This window comes from Ambystoma mexicanum, chromosome 6p, assembly GCF_040938575.1.
Source record: "Ambystoma mexicanum isolate Mex_15411 chromosome 6p, UKY_AmexF1_1, whole genome shotgun sequence".
Lineage (NCBI taxonomy): Eukaryota > Metazoa > Chordata > Amphibia > Caudata > Ambystomatidae > Ambystoma > Ambystoma mexicanum.
In genome coordinates, this window is record NC_090935.1 from 356,229,635 (window position 1) to 356,250,194 (window position 20,560).

Below are 20,560 nucleotides of genomic sequence, written 5' to 3' on the forward strand. Positions count from 1 at the left end.
CTGCCCCCACTCTCTTTACCCCCACCCACCCTAGCACAACTCTGTCTACCACCAACCCTAGCCCCACTCTCTCTCTACCCCGACCCACCCACCCTAGCCCTACTCTCTCTACCCCCACCCACCCTAACCCCACTCTCTCTACCCCCACCCACCCACCCTAACCCCACTCCTTCTACCCCTACCCACCCACCCTAACCCCACTCTTTCTACCCCTACCCACCCACCCTAACCCCACTCTTTCTACCACCACCCACCCACCCTAACCCCATTCTTTCTTCCCCCACCCACCCACCCTACCCCATTCTTTCTTCCCCCACCCACCCACCCTACCCCATTCTTTCTTCCCCCACCCACCCACTCTAACCCCATTCTTTCTTCCCCCACTCACCCACACTCCACTGTCTCTACTCCACCCACCCTAGCCCCACACTCTACCCCACCCGCCCACCCTTGCCTCACTCTCTCTACCTCATCCACCCACCCTAGCCCCACTTTCACTACGACACCCACCCACCCTAGTGCCAATCTCTCGACAAAGACCCACTCTCCCTACCTACCCACACCCACCCTAGCCTCACTCTCTCTATCCAGCACCACCGACCCTAACACCACTCTCTCTATCCCATAGCCCCACTCTCTATCCCCACCCACCACAGCCCCACTCTCTCTACCCCCCACCTACCCTAGCCGCACTCTTTTTTATCCACACCCACCCACCCTACTTCCACTCTCTTTACCTCCACCCGCCCTAACCACACTCGCTATAACCACACCCATCCCAAACCCCTCTCTACCCCACTAGTCCCCTTCCCCCACTGTCTACCCTCACCACCCATCCTGCCCCACTCTCTCTCTATTCACACCCCCCTCCCTACTATCTATACCCCCACAAGCCCTACCCCCACTCTCTACTCCCACCAACCCTACCCCACCCAACTCTCTTTAAATGCTCATCTCTCTCTACCCCACCCAGCCTACCAACTCTCTCTACCCCCACCCACCCTACTAACTCTCTCTACCCCCACCCACCCTCTGAGCCATTCTCGCTCATATTTCCTCTTGCTCATCATCAATGGCACCCTCCATCAATGGCTTCCTCCTTTGCTCTATTCCCCTTCCCATTCTGCACCCCTTATCGCATCCTCCTTTGAAAATGTGCACTCTCCTCTTTGCACCGTGGTGCCTATAAATGCAAAATGCAACGAACTACAGTAAACGCCAAAACTATTGGCATTGCCAATGCTTGTTTAAGATGACCTGGGCGATATTTGTCAATAGTGGGAAAACGATGTGGAAGCTATTGAAATGGGATGTGAAAAAATGGGGTCTTCTTCAGAAATATGTCACTGAACAGCATATTAAAGTGAAAAGGCAATAATGTGAGGCGACGGCCCGTGTTCATCCAATAATACTTGCTGACTGCTTGCATTGCCCGCATTCTTTGAAAGCATTTTGGGACGTCTAAAAATGCCAATCTTTCCTTGTTCAGCTTCAGGACGTAAAGGCTCAACATGTCCGTCTTTTGGAGCATGATCTGAAGCGAGGCGCAAAGTACGAGGTGAAAGTTCGATCCAAACCAAATGGAGACTACTATAAGGGCTACTGGAGCGCCTGGAGCAACACGGAACACTTCGAAACAACGTGGCCGGAACAAAATGGTATTTATTTATTCATTTCTTTATGTACGGCGTGTGCGGCACTAGCGCACTGCACTTTCACTATCACCAAAGAGAAAGAGCCATTATACCATTATAGCGATCAGTGCCGGCCTTACTGGCAGCAGCGCCCCGGACAGAAAAACAATAATTTGCCGATGGGTGGAGACACCAAATGTTTCTTTTTGTGGTGGGAGAAATGTCATTTTAAAATTAAATTCGCTCTCGGGAGCCGGCGCAATTTTAACAACAATAGGGTGCTGTGGCACCCTAGTAAGATGATTATGGTGCCCACTCCTGCGATGAGCAGGGTGGTAATTATCGCGCCCGCTCCCGCGAGTGCATTTATTTCAAAATGACACTTCTACAACCACGCCAGCTCGGGGTAGCCCTTGAAAGAGGCTCACCCCTGCCCCCTCCAGCAGGCGCCCTTAGGCGCTAATGGCGTCCTGGGGGATAATTGCGCCCAGGGCGGTCGCCCGCCCGCTGTTCCCTAAGGCTCTTCCTATCATTGTGAAGCAGAATTCACCAAGCGTTGGATTGTTCACCCACTAATAGGGAACGTGAGCTTGGTTTAGACCGTCGTGAGACAGGTTAGTTATACCTCTGATAGCGATGTGCACAGACAGGCGATCAGCAGCAAGCAAACATTCTACGTGCTTCTGCACGCAGGGTGACGCAGGTGCGCGCACGCATGGTCTGACGGGACAGAACACTGAGCAGCGCCCCCAAAAAAGTGGCCCACGCTCGCACATTGCATTTCCTTATTTTACGACATACTGGGCCTGATTCACAGAGCGTTTTCCTACGTGATTGCACCATTGTACCTGGGGCGTATTGTTATTTTGAGCCTGAGCAGTACCTGGGAAGCATTTTTCAGCAATGTTTGTGGTAAATGGTGCTTTTGAAAGCGCCTCAGACCGCTGATTCACAGAAGCATTTTATAATGGTGCAATCCAATTGGAAAACACTCAGTGAATCATAATGTATCATTGGTGTAAACTACCTGGCGCACACTGATTTCAGTGGCACATGTTGGCCCAGAAAGCCCCCCTCCCCAAACTGCTCGGTTGGCTGGCTGGTAGAGAGGTCATTCATGATGATGGCACAGCGAGGTGATGTGCAATTCTTTTTACTTTAATTGAAGACAATTTAAAATCAGAACCAATTTTATTTGTATTTATTTTTTTGCATCTATAAAGCGCGCAGCGGCCCTCGGGCATCGTGGCGCTGTTACAGAATACTTTCTTACTACAGGCTTACAATACTTCAGGAGATCAGAAATGCAGAGAGTAATTACAGGCATGATCATAGGTTACAAGCGGCAAGCATAGCAGGTTGTAAACCAATGTAAACACAATTTACAATGAGTTAAGAAGGGCTAAAAAAGAAGACCGAGAAACGATAACTAGTCAATGTTTCCTATTCTGCCGATAAATCTATGCAACCAACTTACTAGGAGTGTGGCATTGTTGTGGCATTGAGCACCCACTGCTTTCATATCTCGCGTTGTCACAGCGTCGGGAAAGTCGCAGTTGGAGGGGAAGGATTTGAAGACCTCAGAAAGGAGGAATTATTGCCCCAGTGAATAGAAAAGTTGTAGAGATTTCGTCATCTCTTACACACAAATATGTCACTCTTAGCAGAGTGGTAGATGATGCTTACTGCCAAGGATTCCGCAGGGGAGGGCCGGCGTGAATTGTATAACAAGGCATTTGGAAAGCAAGGGGGTTTGCGATGAGTTGGTTTGCAAGAGAACTCGTTTTTCTTTTTGTGGTAAAGTTATGATGGCAGATGCTCAGGGTTGCGCAGGATCATGGAAAATACCAAATACACCAATGTGCATCCTGAATTAGGATGCTTCTTGCAGCAATGTTTTGGGCAGGCTGAGGATGTCTAGGTCATGTTCACCGAGACTATCAGCTAATTTGAGAGGGTGAGCCACTGCACATCAGCGGGTTTACAGGAGGTGCACATGGGAGATCGACTTAATTGTTTTTCGAGTGCATTTATGCAAAGTTGCCGTAGAGTGTTGAAGGTGCTAAGCTGATCTTTCTAGGGGTTTGGGTTCATGCCATCGTTGTAATGCTTGGAGAGTGTGCCGGGTATTTGGCTGCAGGGGTGCACTGAGCGAGAATGGAGGAGAATAATGGTTGTCAAATGTTCCTCTAGTATGAGGGTATTGTATTGTATATGTATTTATTTGTATTTGTATCAATTTGAAGAACAGCACATTTACAGATGGCAGCGGCTTTCCCCGTGAAGGGTGCCTGTACAATAGCTCAAAGATGAGAACATGCAAATTGCAGCCAGGTTTTGAGTGTGTAAAGAAAGCGGGACGTAAACCAGGGACCAAACAAAAGTCAGGTGACTTGTACTGATCACTGAGAGGTCTACTGCCAGGATTTCGGTAGTAGGAGTAGTCTGCGACTATGAGTTATATATTTGATGGGCGGTATATGCAAAGTGGAGCTTGCTCCTAGATATTAAGGGGGGAGGGAGTAGCCAGGGTGTCAGGGTTTCTTTGCACATTTTTGAGGTCACATATTGTCTCTTTCAGTTAAGGAATTGTCCCTGAAATTTCAATCAGGGCTTTTCCTCAGATTATTTTTTCCATGGTACTTTTTGATATCGAGAAGGACATTCAGAAATGCACTTCTCTTCTTTGATAAAGCATCTTGCAGCTATGCTGCAATGTCTTGAGGTGTAGCTGCCAGAGGTGCAGTGTTACACTTCCTCTCCTGGAAGGTTTAGGGAACGGGAGATATACAGGTGATTAGTTGTGGTTTGGGGGACATGCAGTGGACAGTGGCTTTATACATGTTTAGCTTGCAGGCTTGGCCCTTCTACTCCTTGTCTTGCTGTAATTGAGCCACCTGGGAGAGCTGGTACTTGCCCTCCTTGGTAGTGTCTGGGCTGTGAGAGTAGGTGTATGTGCGTGATCAGCTGTACTGTTATGGATTCGGCTGGGGCTAGTGGGTAATATGGATGGTTGGAAGGAGGCTTGCTGTGGCTGAGACTAGCTATGAAAACAGGCCTAGTGCTTACTCCTACGTCCCGTCCCCTTCCGCCATACTGTATGGACGTCCCTTGCTAGGGATGGGAGATGGAACCTTTTTCGCCAGAAAAAAAAACGTCTTCCCCGTTAAATTTAGAGGGGCGCAGGGGCGCGGCCCTGGGAGCATGCGCTTCCCTTGATTCTGCCCACCAGTGCCACTCCCCAGTTCTCTTTTCCACGTCGACAGGAATACATCGCTTTCACCAGCGCTCCTGGCTTAGGCATCCGGCCTAGTAATTCCACACGCTCTTCCCCAGGGAAGTGTTTTTTTGTCTTCTTCTTTCTTATATGTATTCAGATACCCCTGTCCTCCGGCATCATGCTCCTCCCTGCACCATGTCGTCAGCGGGCTTCAGCAGGTGTCTATCCTGCAAGGGGCTCTTCCCTACATCTAACCCCCACGTTCTCTGCCTCTGGAGGGAGCTCTTCGGAAGGTCTCCTCCGGAGGACTTAAAGGAATTAGTCAAGCACAAGTCCAGGCCCAAGGTAGGGGCACTTTTTTCATCCGCACCCCGCAAAAGCGACTCCTTCCATAGGAAGCGCACCAACGGGAGGGAGCTTTCAGGTTCTCGTACCAGGCTGGATACTGAGACTGCTACAGCTACCAGCCAGCAGACCGAGGGGTCACGAGATCCTAACGGTGACGTCACTGAGGGACCGCAAGGTTCTATTACCAGGTCTACACCTGAGGGGCTACACCCTAATACTGGACAAATGTCTGAGGGGGTGCTTGTACGCAGCACTACCAGCGACACAGCCGAGGTCAGTCAAGCTACCAGGCCTCGTCCGGAGATGCAGGGTAGGCCTCAACCTCCACCGCCAAGAATCTTGAAAGAGGCTGGGCCCAGTGTGGCAAACTCCACGACACAGGCATGTGGCGCAGCCTGACAAAATGGACTCCGGCCCAGAGAAAATGGCACCTCGCCCGACACCATCCCCCTTTGGGGAACAGGTAGGGGAATGAATTTCCAGATGGGGCTGGTCTGCACCAGGCACGTGGCCTACTGCATATCCTTCATCGTGGCAGGGCAGAAACACCCAGCAGACAGTAAGGCAGGGTGTTGCCCAGGTCTCAGCTCATGCCTGCACCTCCAAGCACTCCACCGGCCTGTGAAGACAGGCTTTTTGAAAGGTTAATGACGCTCATGAGGTCTCTGCAGATGGGCATTATCCTCATGGATGTAATCAGGGACATGCTCCCTCCAGTGATGCCGCCGGCACCCACGGCCACTCCGCCCATGGTTCCAGCGACCCCACCCATGCTGCAGCCCCAGCTGCCCCTGCCAGCTCCCACAACGCAGGCTCCCGCATTTTCGTCAGTCTAATGAGGACACTATGCTCGCCGCTGTCAACCACCAGAGGCTTTGGCAGGAAATCGCTGACTTCCTTCTGGAACTTGCGGTACAGAGCCAGGCACGCTTCAAGGCAGAGCTGGCAGAGGCCAGAATTGTAGCACATGCCATTATGGAGTCCACGCTGACGCACATTGAAACCTCAGGCTGTGCTATTTGCTTCGCTATGGACATGAGAAGGACGGCCTGGCTACCGGTGACAGAGTTCAACCCGGACGTCCAGGAGCACATACTGGATCTTCCTTTTGAGGGTGGCGACCTGTTCCATTCCACTACTGACGAGGAACTGGATGAGAAGAAAAACAGTTTACAGACTGCCAAATCTTTGTCCATCCTCACTAAGACCACCCCTAAAACATACAGCCAGACGCGGCGGTCAGACAAGGCTCGTCCTTTGGTAGTTTCCAGGGCTTCCAGGAACAACGGTCTAGGCAATCGGAAAGGTCTACGAGCCAACACTAACACAAACAAGACAAGGCTGCGCACAAGGTTTTTTTTCAGTCCCCTCCCCTCTCAGCCTCAGTTTACGACCGAAAAAGGCATGACACGCCCATCCCGGTCCATGTGTCTCCGGTGGGGGGCAGGCTTGCCTTTCATTCCCAATGCTGACGCACAAGGTTTGCGGACCCCAGGATTCTCTCAGTAGTGTCCACGGGCTACTGCCTACCGATCCCTCCTTCCCCTATCTTCTCCCCTCCGCTCCCACAGATTGGGACTGCAATGGCGGAAATTCGATCGCTCATAGAGAGTCAAGCAGTGGAGGAAGTCCCAGCGGGGTCTGGGCTTCTACGCATGGATTTTCGCCATACGCAAGAAGAACCAGGCGGGCCTGAGAGTTGTGTTGGACCTTTCCTCCTTGAATCTTTCCCTTCATCTTTAAAAGTTCAAGATGTTTACCCCAGAGCTTTCAGAGGAGACACTGTGCATAGGAGACTGGATGTGCACCCTGGATCTGAAGGATGCATAGCTACATGTCCCGATCTGGCAGCCCCATCGGTCCTTTCTAAGGTTCAGGATCATGGGCTTTCATTTCCAATACAAGGTACTTCCCTTTGGCCTCAATTCAGCACCCACGGTATTTACAAGACTAATGAACACAGTGGCAGCCCTCCTCTGGGCCCAAGGTCACCACGTCTATCCATACCAAGACGACTGGTTTGTCAGAGCAGGGTCTCCGGAGGAAGTCCACCACACCTACTCCAACCTCATGAATACTCTACACGAGTTAGAATTTTCCATCAATCTAAAAATGTTACAGCTGGAGCCTAACATTCCTGGGCCTCATCTGGGATACGAGTTCCAAGAGAGTTTTTCCCTTGGTGGAGAAGATCACAGCCATCAAGAGGGCCACAGGGCCTTTTCTCAGCAGAGCAGTGACCGCGGCATGGTGGTACCAACACGTCCTCAGCATCATGGCAGCATGTCTCCTTGCAGTGCCATACTCGAGGCTCAAAATGAGGAGCTTGCAGCTACACTTCGAAGCATCCTGCAGTCAGGAGAAGGGTTCCCAGGCGGAGCTGGTCAGCATCCCTCTTTATCTCCACCAGGACCTAGGCTGGTGGACCATCGGGCTACAACTTGCAGATAGGCAGGCCCTTCTGACAACCTGCACCACAGGTTACTATCACCCCAGACTCATCCCTAGAGGGCTGGGGAGCTACCCTGGACAGCCACAGTGTCCATGGGGTTGGGTCCCATCAAGAGCAGGAGGCCCACATCAACTGGCTCAAGTTGATGGCCATCTGTATCACTCTCAAAGCCTTCCTACCTATGATCAGTGGCAAGGCAATCCTCATTCAAATAGACATCTCCACCAGCATGTATTACATCAACAAGCAGGGTGGCACCATGTCTCCACCCCTTTGCACTCTAGCAGTCAACATTTGGAAGTGGGCTCTCGTAAACAACATGCACTTGGCAGCAATCCACCTGGAGGCAGACAGGCTCAGCAGTCTGGGTGCGGACAGTTACGAATGGCAGTTGAAGGATCAGGTCCTTCAGGGGATCTTCAACAGATGGGGTCATCCTCAGGTGGATCACTTTGCCACCTGGTCCAACAGGAGGTGCCCCCAGTTTGCATCCTGGCAAGGACAGGGCTGGGGCGCTCTCAGCTATGTGTTACAGATACAATGGAACAACGTGAACGCATATGCCTTCCCTCCCACTCCCCTGGTACACATGGTGATCTGCAAGATAAGGGAGACCCGGCACCTCAGTATTACTCTAATAGCTCCTTATTGTCATGGTTGTCTGAACTGTTCAGTCTTTCGGATCAGCCACCTATGCACCCTCCGCTGGGTCCCACTCACCTACTATTTCAGCAGGGAGGCACGGTTATCCACCCCGCCCGCTAGAAGTTATCCCTCACAGAGTGGTTCCTGAACAGGTCACACTAAAGCATTTGCATCTTTCACAGGCTAACCTAGACATAATACAGGCTGCTACAGTACAAAAGCAAGTGGACTAGGTTTTATCACTGGTTGGAGTCAAAGGATGTCGATCCGCTGACCTGCATGTTGGACGATGTGCTAGCCTTCTCAGCACACCTCGCACACTCAGGGGTGCAAGTAGATAGATGCCGCACCCATCTGGCAGCCATCAGAGCCTACCAGAACTCAGAGGAGTGGGTCTTTTCATCCTCCAGCCCAGTGGTTAAAAGACATCTGGCGGGCCTCACCAGGCTCTACCCGCCTATCAAGAAGCCACACCCTGTGTGGGATCTCAACATAGTCTCGGGTGCCTTGCAACATACACCATTTGAGCCAATGCTGTTTGCTGACATCAGGCTAGTCACCATTAAGACAGCCCTCCTGGTGGGTCTTACGTGTGCATGCAGGGTCAGTGAAATCCAGGCACTGGTGGCTTCAGAGCCTTACACTACTTTTCATAGGGACAAGGTGGTGCTTAAATCTTACTCCACCTTTTTACCTAAGGTAGTCTCCTCGTTTCACCTCAATGAGGAGATAGTGCTACCCACGTTCTTTGCAGACCCTAAGGACCAAGCTCCGAGGGTACTGCACTGTTTAGATGTTAGGTGCTCCCTAAAATTTTACCTAGACAGAATCAAGAGCTTCTGCAAGTCAGAGACTCTCTTTGTCACCTTTGGTGAGTCAAAGTCAGGCTATCAGGCTTCCAAAGCCTCCATCGCAAATATTCATGTCCATGCTATCAGAGCCAAGGCCGCTGGCAGTCGCGTTCCAGAGGCACGTTCTGTGGCAGGTCATCAGCAAGGCGGCTACATGGGCCACACCTTCAGCCTTCTGCAAGCACTACTGCTTGGATGCCGGCTCCAGGTCAGACGAGGGACACCCATACAGTATTGAGCAAAGGGGACTATGGACTAGGAATACGTTAGTCACTACGGTGAGCAACTTATCATTTATTGTTCATTATTAGAGGTTAACGAGTGTGAGTTAAGTGGAAAGAACTGGTTTGGAGATGCAGGGCCGACTACCTCGTAGTCCTTAAGCAGATTGATTTGTAGATTTCTGTCAAAGCTCGCGCAATAGGAGTTTAGGGGAGGGACACTGAAATGCAGGGTGGGTTCTCTTGTTAGGATCAAGGAGCGGGGAGAGACTTTTCTCCCTGCCTGATTGATATTTTTGAGAAATATTAATATATGATTGAATTCCTCTAGGCTCCCATTCCTGATTTGAATCAACATTTTGCTCTTGTTAAATAGGTTGCCTGTGTGGAACAAGTTTGTTGCTAGGTGCCTAGACCCATGACAGAATACAGACAGATCAGATAAGAGTCAATATTAAGTAAAGGTAGGAGAAACAAGCATTGGCAACGCCAACAGTTTGGGCTTTTCTGTAGGCATGGAAAAGACATTTGCCAAGCACTGCCATAATGGTACTATTCAGCCGTAGCATAGCAACAGTGTGGAAAATGGTGTGAGTACCTGGGCATATGATAGTACTGCATAGCAAGTACCTATCTAATCCTGCACACAATGTAAAACGGGCGGCTTTGCATGTATTTTATCACTTCAGTGCAAGAAACAGATCAAGGCCACACATGCCATTTATTAATCAAAATGGCTGAGGGCAAATGGTTAAGACATTTTCATTACACATGTAGCTCATTTGCAGTTGCAAATGACCCATTAACTCTCAAAAGACTCCTTTGAAATTGAAATAACACTGGCAGACCCCATCCAGCACACAGTTGGATGCATTTTACTGCTTGTTATAGATATCTCAAAGAGATCCAAGGAGGATGTACTTTCAGCAGGGAGAGCCATGTAGTGGGTGGACATGGTCGTAGGAATTAGCCTGGCCATCCGCAGTCATTGGGTAGATAAATAACCACATACTAGCTGAAAGTAAAAAGCTTGGTGTAGTAAGAAAATGTCTGTGTGAGGAACAGTGTTTCTCAGGTAGAGAGGGTGAAACAGGAGAAGGCTCGGTCCTAGCACTCTTTTGTGAACCACAAATAGTGGAGAGTGACAAGAAGAATGGTGTTAGAAGATCTGAGGTCCCTAGAAAGAAAATAGGGTTGCAAATTGAGGCAAATGTGGCAGTGCCAAGATCACAGAAGTAGAGGTAAACAAGACAAAGGGGGTCATTACAAGTTTGTTGGTATACAGTAAGATTGGAAGTAACGAAATTTCTGCCACATTTACCGTTCCCCCGAATTATGAGTCAGCAGTAAAACCATCAATGGTAATTCCGCTGACGGTAATTGCACTGATGGTAATACAGTCAGCGGATTTACTGTGGGTGGAATTACCGCTGAGAACACAAAAGCTGTATTACTCTTGTATTACAAGTTGGGACATGGCGGCAATACAGCCAGAATTCAGCTGTAATACCACCGATAAGAGAACCAGTTACCTCCAACTTTTAGGTGGAGGTAAATGCAGATAGGTGCCACAAATTAAGCCACAGGTGTAACCAATCCACTCAAGAGGGCTACATAAGGCACACGCCTTCCTCGAACACACTTTCCAACACTGTGCTGCCGCTAGCCATTGAAACCTGGGATATGCAGCTGCTCACACTATGCATAGACCTACAGAGGCAGGAAAATCAGCCCAGGGCACAGGGTGCAGAGATGAGGAGGAGGGGGAGGAGGAGGAGGAGTAGGAGATGCCATGGAAGGCGAGCAACCTTACTTAGGGTCAGGCCCTCAACTTGGACCCTCACGGGCCTTCAGCTGATAACTGTTAGGAAAGATTTCAGTTTTATATGTAATTTTCCCTCCAGTTGTGCACCTCCAAACTTTTTGCTGCTGTTTAAACACCTTAGTCTGACTTTGCCAGGGGAGCACAGCCTTCTGCTGCACTCCTCTGGGCTTTCGCTCACTTTTTATGGGGAAAATGACATGTCCTTAAGACAGTCAGCACCGAGAGACTTTGTTTCCCTTATTCCTTTTCCAATGTTGCAACTTTTTTGCAGCATGTAACAAGTACACAATGTACCTTACAGTACAGTACAGTGCACTTGGGTCTCATAGTCAATTACAAAGACCCTGAATACTCTTTTAGGACTTTTTTTGGAGATGTGCAGATGTGTCATGGACAGGGCTGGTGGCAGCTTTTCTTTTCAAGTAATTTTAACCCTTTCCTGCCAGTTAAACCGCGTTAACCGCGTTTGGCACGAATAGGTGGCCTGGCTCCAAAATGGCCATGCCACAAGGTTCTTTGTCCTGTCCTTTGGCCATCTTGCCCCTTTGCCTTCCCCAGGTCGAGCCAACCCGGGTCAGTCCTTATTTGATCATGCAGTTTCCCGTGAAACGCCAAGCTTTCGCGGGCTTCAGCATGCCTTGTGTGTGTGCCTCTAGGGCTGGGGTGTCTGTCCCCAATACACATCCTGGGTGCCAGAGAGTCTGGAGTGCTGTGAATGCCTGGGACCACCGTGATCCGTGATTGGTCCGCGTATGGAGTGTGTGTTTGTGAGCAGATATCCCATTGGGTCCTCTCGGTTTTGGCACGAAGGGAACTTTGGATAAGAGGAGGCCGAAAACACCCATACCATGTAGATCTCTGAAGTTCTCACTGAACGAAGGATAGGATCCAAGTATCCTGAAACTAAGAAGCTGAGACGAGGAACCGCTGGAAGGTTTGGCACCCTGAGCCTGCTGTTGTCCTGTGGGACCCCTCTGCATCTGGTCGTCCTAGAAGATCTGCGAAGATGCTTTGACCCATTAGAATAGTGGGACCAACTATTCTCGGCACCTTCAATACAACCTGCTAGTAAGCCTTCTCGGAAGTGTCCCTGGGCCAACCAGTGGGCTGACCAGCTTACGCAGGACCTTTGCTCTGTCTCCGCCGTCGATCCGCGGAGACCCTCGAAACTATGTATACTGCTAGCTCTGTGTCCCCGGCACCCTCACACCGAATTTCAAACACTTGGCATTCCCAGGTCTAAAGTGAGACGAATGCGCCAGGACGGCAGCGATCTTTGCAGGTGCACTGCATTTGTGACCCTCTTGCCCCTGAACCCTGCTGCAGTGAAACTGGCCTGATCCATCCATCAGGAGCAGGGAAATCACCACTGTCCCGTTTGGGAATCCTCGCTGTATTGCCGGAACTGAAAGCCACAGAGACATCCTTTTTGTCACATTTGAACCTGCAGCCGCAATGAACCCAACTGGCGAAGTTTGGTCCGGAGTGTGCCTGGGGCCAGTGAGTAACCCTAACCTTAACCAGTGACCCCTAGCACCTTCATCTGTTTTTACGCATGAGTGGCCCCTGGGAGGTCCCTCTCCTTTCCGCTGCTACTGTGAACTAGCAACCTATTCCCGAACCTTGGAATCACCTCTGCTTTCAAGTGGAGGCCCTCCTCGAATAGTGGGAATCTATTCTTCATCGCCTCACCCACCTTCCTGAGCTGCTAGAGACCCCTGAAGAGACCCCGTTTTGCCCATTGGAACAACCGTGTGCACCTGCACTACATGTACTATTGAGCATAAGGCTCCTCTCTTCTTAGGGTTTGGACTGCCTCTTAGTTAGGTGTGTGTTTGATGTTGCAGGGGACTAAAGACTATCAGCACTGCCTATTTTCCTTCCCCTCTAGGTTGTGAATATTTTGTGCCTTTAATCCTTTAAACCCCAATGGTCTTGTATATATTTTGTATTGATTGTGTTGTGTTGGTTTAGTAGGATTGCTGTGATTCTTTTACTGTGTGTTGAGGTACAAAGGCCTTGTAATAAATGTGTTTATATTTATGGTATATACACCTGTCTGGGAGCAATTTGTAAGTGTCCTTGCTCTGTGTGCTCATTGAGGTCTTTTAGTCACCCTCACCCCTCCTGAGACTTTGTCTTGACGGCCTGCCATAGCTACCTTGATTGGTCTGGCTTGTCCAGAGGTTACCCTGTTCCAAGAAACTAGACTAGCCTTCTGAACCTCTGCCCACCAGGACAGAGTTCAGAAATCCGTTTTAACAATAACCCTGTACTGCCTCAATAGGGAGACCATAGGTGAGCTGCTCACCGTAATCCAGGGGAACATTGAGAGCGGGATTAACATCAGAACAGCTGTGCCCCCGCTGCTAAAGCTAATGTCAGTCCTGCAATTCCTGAGACTGGCACCTTTCAGCACTCTGTGGCTATGCTGCACAGCATGTTGCAGCCAACATTTTCAATTGTGCCTGGACAGGTGCTGGAAGCCTTCCTGCACCATGTGTCACAGTATATCTCTCTACCAACCTCTCAGGCACAGGAGCATTCCATGAAGGCACTGTTTTATGCTGTGGCACACACGCCAAACATCATTGCAGCCCTGGAATGCACCCATGTGGCGTTGGTAGCCCCCCCCAGGTACATGAAGTGGTGTACTGGAACAGGAAGTACTACCACTCACTGAACATCCAGGTGATTTGCGATCCCGACCTCTACATCATGCACTGCTGTGCCCGCTTTCCTGGTTGCACCCACAATACCATAAGCCTACGCAATAATGCACTGCCTGGATACATGGAGAGGCATAGAAAGCAACTGATGTTTATATTGTGTAAGTACAAGTGCCATCACACAAATGTATCTCGCAGAACTACAGAAAAGCAATGTGAAGGGGGGAACGTGCATAGCCACAACAGAAAAAAGCATGCCATGTAAAGGCCCTGAACATGCAGGGCATGCCCTCTGATCGCACAAATGACAACCTACAACCTACAAGACTTAGACTGGGTAGACAATGCTGTAGTAAGTCGCCAACGCATATTGCCCCTACAGGCTAGCAACTCACACACATTACCACAGGAACCACAATATAACATTATACTTCCATATTCATGGACCAGCAAACTTCAACACTGAACCAAAGGAATACAACACTGGCACTAGTAGTGACATGTATTCAGGTAACCATGTATATAAAGCTATCATGGTATAGACTTAGACAACACAAACCTGCAGAGGTACGAGTGATCAACCATATAGGCACATGCATGAGACTAATGGACAGGCCCAACACAGGCACCATGGCATCCTGCCATGACAATCACAGACCCTGAAAGTGACACGTGTTGCCCATGAGCTGTGTGCATGTTGTTTCACGACAGAGCAAATAGTAAATGACTCCACATGCAAGTACTGTGATAGTGAAATCCATGCACAGAGTATCTATTAACAAGCTGTTGTAAAAGGTAGCATATCCACAATGGACTTTGACTATCACCTATGACCTTTGCCCTTGCTGGTGACCCTGGATACCTCCAGCTACCATGGCTGATGGCACCCGTGCGGACTCCACAGATACCATAGAAGTTGGACTATAGTGAGGCACGCGTCCAGACCAGGCTCTGCATCAAGCGGAAATTTGGCCGGTTGAAGGCTCATTTCTGGTGCCTACACTGGACTGCAGTGCCCTGGATGCACAGGCCACAGTTGGTTGGACAAATACTTCTTGTCTGTGCCATACTGCACAACATCTGGTTTAGGTGAAATGTCCCCTGCAGCCTGATTAGGACATGCCACCTCCAGAAGACTTACTACCTGCAGGTGCGGTGCTGCCACACAGTGAGCGGGAGGAGGGAAAGAATGGACGCCTAATGTGGCAATAGCTAATATGCATTAATTACAGATCTCATCGATAATCACATACTTCTCACTGTTGTGCATTGCCATGTATAGAAGAAGACACAGCACAAAAAGTAATGTCCTAGCAATGCTTCCAGTTGACGAGTATTTACTACTAAAGTATTACATTTCCCAACACAATACCCTCCCCACACCCTCCCTCCCCACGCCCTCATCCCCAACACAATACCCTCCCCGCATCCTCATCCCCAACTCAATACCCTCCCCACACCCTCATCCCCAACACAATACCCTCCCTACAACCTCATCTCCAACACAATACCCTTGCAGTCTGTGTAACATATATGTCCATTGCCTCTTCCTCTTGGCCCCCTTTGTTGTGGGAGTGGCAGCAGGAGAGGTGTGGCGCTGAGAGCGCGTGGTGGCGTGCTCACCACATATCCCTTATTAGGGGTGGCTGAAATGGAACTGCCCGGTTCACTGCCCTGGGCACTCTGATGGGTGAATGGGATGGCCCTGGAGATGTTCTTGTTGGTTACCGACATTTGCTCACACAACTCCTGTACCCTACGGCTCATGAGGGTGGTACTTGCAGTACCTGCAGCAGCACAATGGCACAGTCGGTCCAGGGCACTGGACACCCATCCTAGAGACATGGAGCACCACATCATGTATTGGCCGTGTATCAGTGTGTTGCCCCTGTGCCATGCACTCCATCATATTCTGCCACCGCTCCATCTGCGTGAGCCTCTCCCAGATGTCATCCATGGTGTGTTGTGGCACTGGCCTTGGTGAGAAATGGAGGAGCATTCCTTGGCTGCCAGATTCCTGCTCAACAGGTACCTCATCATCTGGCTGTGATTCACTTTCCTACATATAGTGCCAATGAAAGGCACAACAAGAAGAAAACGGGAAGGGAGAAGACCGCATAGGACAGGGGGATGATCCCTGGGGCATCACTCTCACAGGGACAGCTGGAGAGGAGGAGCAAATGGTGCCAGTGTCAGGTGCTGCTGTGACAGCAGGTGTGGGGCCAGTGTCCACTGTATTGTCCTGTTGCACTGCCACGACTGTGGCAGGCGTACCTGTGTTCCCAGAAGTGCTGGCAGCAGGGCCCTTTGACTGGGGCATTCTGGAGGTCTCATTCTGGGGAATGTCTTCTCTGTGTATGGCATGGCTTGCTCCCTTCCTTGCACTTGGTGGTCCAGGTGAGCCGGACTCACTAATGCCCTCCATGCGGACCTCAGTGTCTTGTCTGCCTGCAGAAAAAAGTGCATCATTACCCTTGTTGGAAGGTGTAAGGTGTTAGGAAAGATTTCCATTTCATGTGTAATTTTACCTCCAGTTGTGTACCCCCCAACTTTTTGCTGATGTTAAAGACCATAGTCTGACTTTGCCAGAGGAGCACAGCCTTCTTCTGTACTCCCCTGGACTTTTTGCTCACTTTATTATGGGAAAACTGACATGTCCTTACAGGCAGTCAGTACTCGGAGACTTTGTTTCCCTTAGTCCTTGTCAATGTTGCAACTTTTCTGTAACATATTGCAAGTGCACAATGTACCTTCCAGTATAGTGCACTTGGGTATTCCTGTCATTTCTAAAGGCCTTAAATACTCTCGAAGGATTTTTTAGGGGAAGTGCAGGTGTGCCTTGGACAGGGCTGGTGGCAGCTTATCTTTTCATGTATTTTTTAACCCTTCCCAGCAAGGTAAACCGCGTTAACCACGTTTGGCACAAATAGGTGGCCTGGCTCCAAAATGGCCATGACGCCAGGTTCTTTGTCCTGTCCTTTGGAAATCTTGCCCCTTCACCTTCCCCAGGTAGAGCCAACCCAGGTCAGTCCTAATTTCGGCATGCATTCTCCTGCAAAACGCCAAGCTTTTATGGGCTTCTGCATGCCTTGTGTGTGTGCTTCCAGGATGTGGGCTGGACTGTCTGGTTCCAATACACATCCTGGGTGCCAGAGAGTCTGGTATGCTGTGAATGCCTGGGACCACTGTGGTCCATGATTGGTCCACGTATGGTATGCCTGTATGCGAGCAGATCTCCCATTGGGTCATCTTCGTTATGACGTGAACGAGATTTTGAAACAGAGAAGGCTCCAATCACCCATACCATGTCCATCTCTGGAGTTCTCACTGAATGAAGGATAGGTTCCAAGTATCCTGAAACTTAGTAGCCGAGTCGAGGAACCGCTGGTGACCCACTGGAAGGTTTGGTACCCTGAGCACGCAGTCGTCCCGCTAGACCCCTCTGCATCTGGTCGTCCTAGAAGCTCTGCAAAGATACTTTGACCCATTGGAATAGTGGGACCAACTACTCTCTGCATCTTCATCAAACCCTGCAAGTAAGCCTTCTCGCAAGTGACCCTGGGCCAACCAGTGGGCTGACCAGCTTGCGCAGGAACTTTGCTCTGAATCTGCCGCTGTTTCAAGGAGGCCCTTGAAACTTGGTACATCGCAAGCTCTGTGTTCACGGCACTCTCACACCGAATTTCATACACTTGGCATTCCCAGGTCTGGAGTAAAGAGAGAGCACCCGAACCAGAGTGCATGCGGATACTGTGTCGCCCAGCCGTGGTGACAAACTTTGCAAACTCTTTGCAGCTGTGCTCCTCTGTGCCCTTAAGCCTGCTACGGCAGAACTGGCCCGGTCCATCCACCAGGAGCAGAAAAATCACCACTGTCCCGTTTGGGAATCGAAGCTGTAACTTTTTCGCTGAAAGCCGCAGAGCCGAGAGATTGATGCATTTGAACCTGCAACCGAAGTGGACTCGACTGCCGAAGTTTGGTCTGGAGTGTGCTGGGATCGGTGAGTAATTGCAATCCTAACCGGTGGCCCCTATCACATCCATCCATTTTTACACACAAGTGGCCCTTGCGGGCCCCTCTCCTTTCACCTGCTAGTGCGAACTAGCAAACTATTCCCAATTCTTGGAACCTGCTCTGCCCTGTTGGGGAGAACTTTCACGAATAGTGGGAACTTATTTTGCATCACCTCACCCACCTTCCTGAGCTGCTTCAGACCCTTCAAGATACCCCATTTTGCCCATCTGCATTACTGCGTGTGCCAGCATTGCAAGTACATTTGGGCAATAGGCTCCCCTCGGTGTCTGGTCAAAGTTTTGACTTAAAAGGGTCAAATGACAAAAGGGTCGAGTCAATTCGACCGAAAACAAAAGGATCGCATTTTTTTTTACAATTATATATATATTTTTTTGCTTTAGTATAGGTAAAATAAGGTGTTTTTACACCAAAAACGGGAACATGGCAGGGGGGACCCTCCCTCCCCAAAAAAAAAAGCTTAAAAAATTCAACCTTTTTTCCGGTCGAATTGACTCAACCCTTTTGTTATTCGACCCTTTTGAGTCAAAACTTTGACCTATAACCGCTCCCCTCTTCTTAGGGACTGGACTGCCTTTCAGTTACGATTGTGTTTGTTGCAGAGCTTCCTAAAGACTATTTGCACTACCTGCTTCCTTCCATTTTCTAGGTTGTGGACCCATTTCGTGCATTAATACTTTCGGCCCCTTTGGTCTTGTATATATGTATTTTAGTAGGATTGTGTTGGTTTAAAAGTGTTACTGTGATTATTACTGTGGGTTGAACCTCAAAGGCCTTGTATACATGTATTTGTATTTTTAATATATATACACCTGACTGGGAGTGATTTATAAGTGTCCTTTACTCTGTGTCCTCATGGAGGTCTTTCAGTCACCCTCACCCCTCCTGAGACCTAGTCTTGACCGCCGCAAATTCTACCTTGATTGGTCTGGCTTGTCCAGAATGTTACCCTGTTCCAAGAAATTAGGCTGGCCTTCTGAAATTCTGCCCACAAGGTCAGAGTTCAGAAATCTGTCTTAACATAAGGGTGTGCTCGCATGCAGTGTATGCAATGTACAATGGGGTGAAATACCACCCCATGGCGACCTTTTTCATGTAACATGCAGTATGATGGATTAGTGGCATCATGTTTAAGTGTGAATCTCAAGGTTGGGTATGTGTCCCTTGCCTGGCCTATGCTGTCATGTACTTGACAGCTGTGCAAGGGAATGTGTGCCAATGTAGGGCTGGTCCGTTGTTTCATGCATATCCTCTTCTCTTGTCACATGAGTGATGCCCTACTAGCCAGCCGAGTGTTGGTGTGACATTCAGTAGGAAGCACTCCACACAGGGCCTTACTGCTACTGCTTTGTTGCATTTCTTGAGTGTTTGACCCAGACATCTGCAGCTTTTGCATGTATGCCATATGTGCAGTGTGTGGCTGCACTTTGGCAGATGTGTTCTTACATGGGTGTTGAACGTGCTGGCACGAGGTAGTGGGGATATATCTTGTGAATGGGTAACTGTCCATGATGCTTTCTGTATCATGGTTTTTGGGTATGTCTGACATGAGGGCCACATCATTGTGAATGGTGTGCCTTTTGGGGGGATTAACGCCTACCATGCCCATTGATGTCCTGTCCCAGGGTGTTTCATATGTTGTTTCTGCATTGGCTGGGGGACTGCAAGTGTGTCCATTGCCATTGCATTGCAGTTGGTGTGCATGTTGCCCATGATTCACTCATGTACTCACCAGAGTCTTCCTGGCTGCTGGATCCCACCTATACTGTACCCACGCCTTCCAGGCCCGCCATGTGGAGGATGCTTTTCACTCTCTCCTCCCTCCAATGGTCTGAGCTGCAGCGGGGCCTCAGTTCCTCCACCAGTGGCCGCTGTCCCTACGGTGATTGGATACGAGCATCCGCACCCTGGTTCTTAGGTCATTCCAGCGCGTACCTATTTCAGCACAGTCCTGTAGGACATTTCCCACGGCTGCCACTTGTCCCTTATTCTGGTCCAAATACCATTCTTGCGTTGGGGGATGTTTTGCGTTTCTGTGGCCCATATAGCTCCTCTGGATGGCCCCCCACCTCCCCTGCCAGCACAATGAGAGTGTTTGAGGTGTATTTTGGGCTTGGATGGCAGTCCCTTAATGGTGATTTTGAGTGGATTGAGTTTTTCAAAATGGCTGCCGGCGTGCTTCCAATTCCAGAGATGATGCTATTTTCGCTGATGTATTGGGCAGAATATGGGTGGAATTACCGGCATGGGCTTGATTTCAGCGGTAATTCCGCTGGATGGAATTACTGTTACCATGAATGGTAAGTACTCACTCCCGCCAAGTTGTAATACAGCAGTAATTCCACCCCCCACCACAGCAGTAACAGTAATTCTGCAGAGGCGGGATTACCGCTTTATTACCTCCCACCTCGTAATGACCGTCAAAGTCTTGAACTCAGTATGCTGTTTAATGCAGTGCTATTGGAGGCTTGAAGCAGGGTACAGATGTGAACCATGAACAGGAGTTTTTGCGCAGCGACTACTCGACCAGCACATCAGAGCTACCTATATCGGCCCCAAACTCTGGTTGCATGGTAGCATGCATTAGCACCCTTGGTGGGGGTGCTAGCCACTCAGGGAGCTCAGACAACAGGCTGTATTCTCTGCTATAAGCCTGTGTGCTG

At 49.7% G+C, this 20,560-nt stretch overlaps 1 protein-coding gene across 1 annotated transcript in view; it reads left to right on the forward strand.

The window, feature by feature from the left end:
* Nucleotides 1-20,560, forward strand: part of IL7R (interleukin 7 receptor) — a 563,020-nt gene that overhangs the window by 336,495 nt on the left and 205,965 nt on the right. Inside the window, exon 5 of the mRNA XM_069627128.1 lies at nt 1,490-1,658. Coding sequence (XP_069483229.1) covers nt 1,490-1,658 — 169 coding nt within the window. The remainder of the gene's footprint in view (nt 1-1,489; nt 1,659-20,560) is intronic.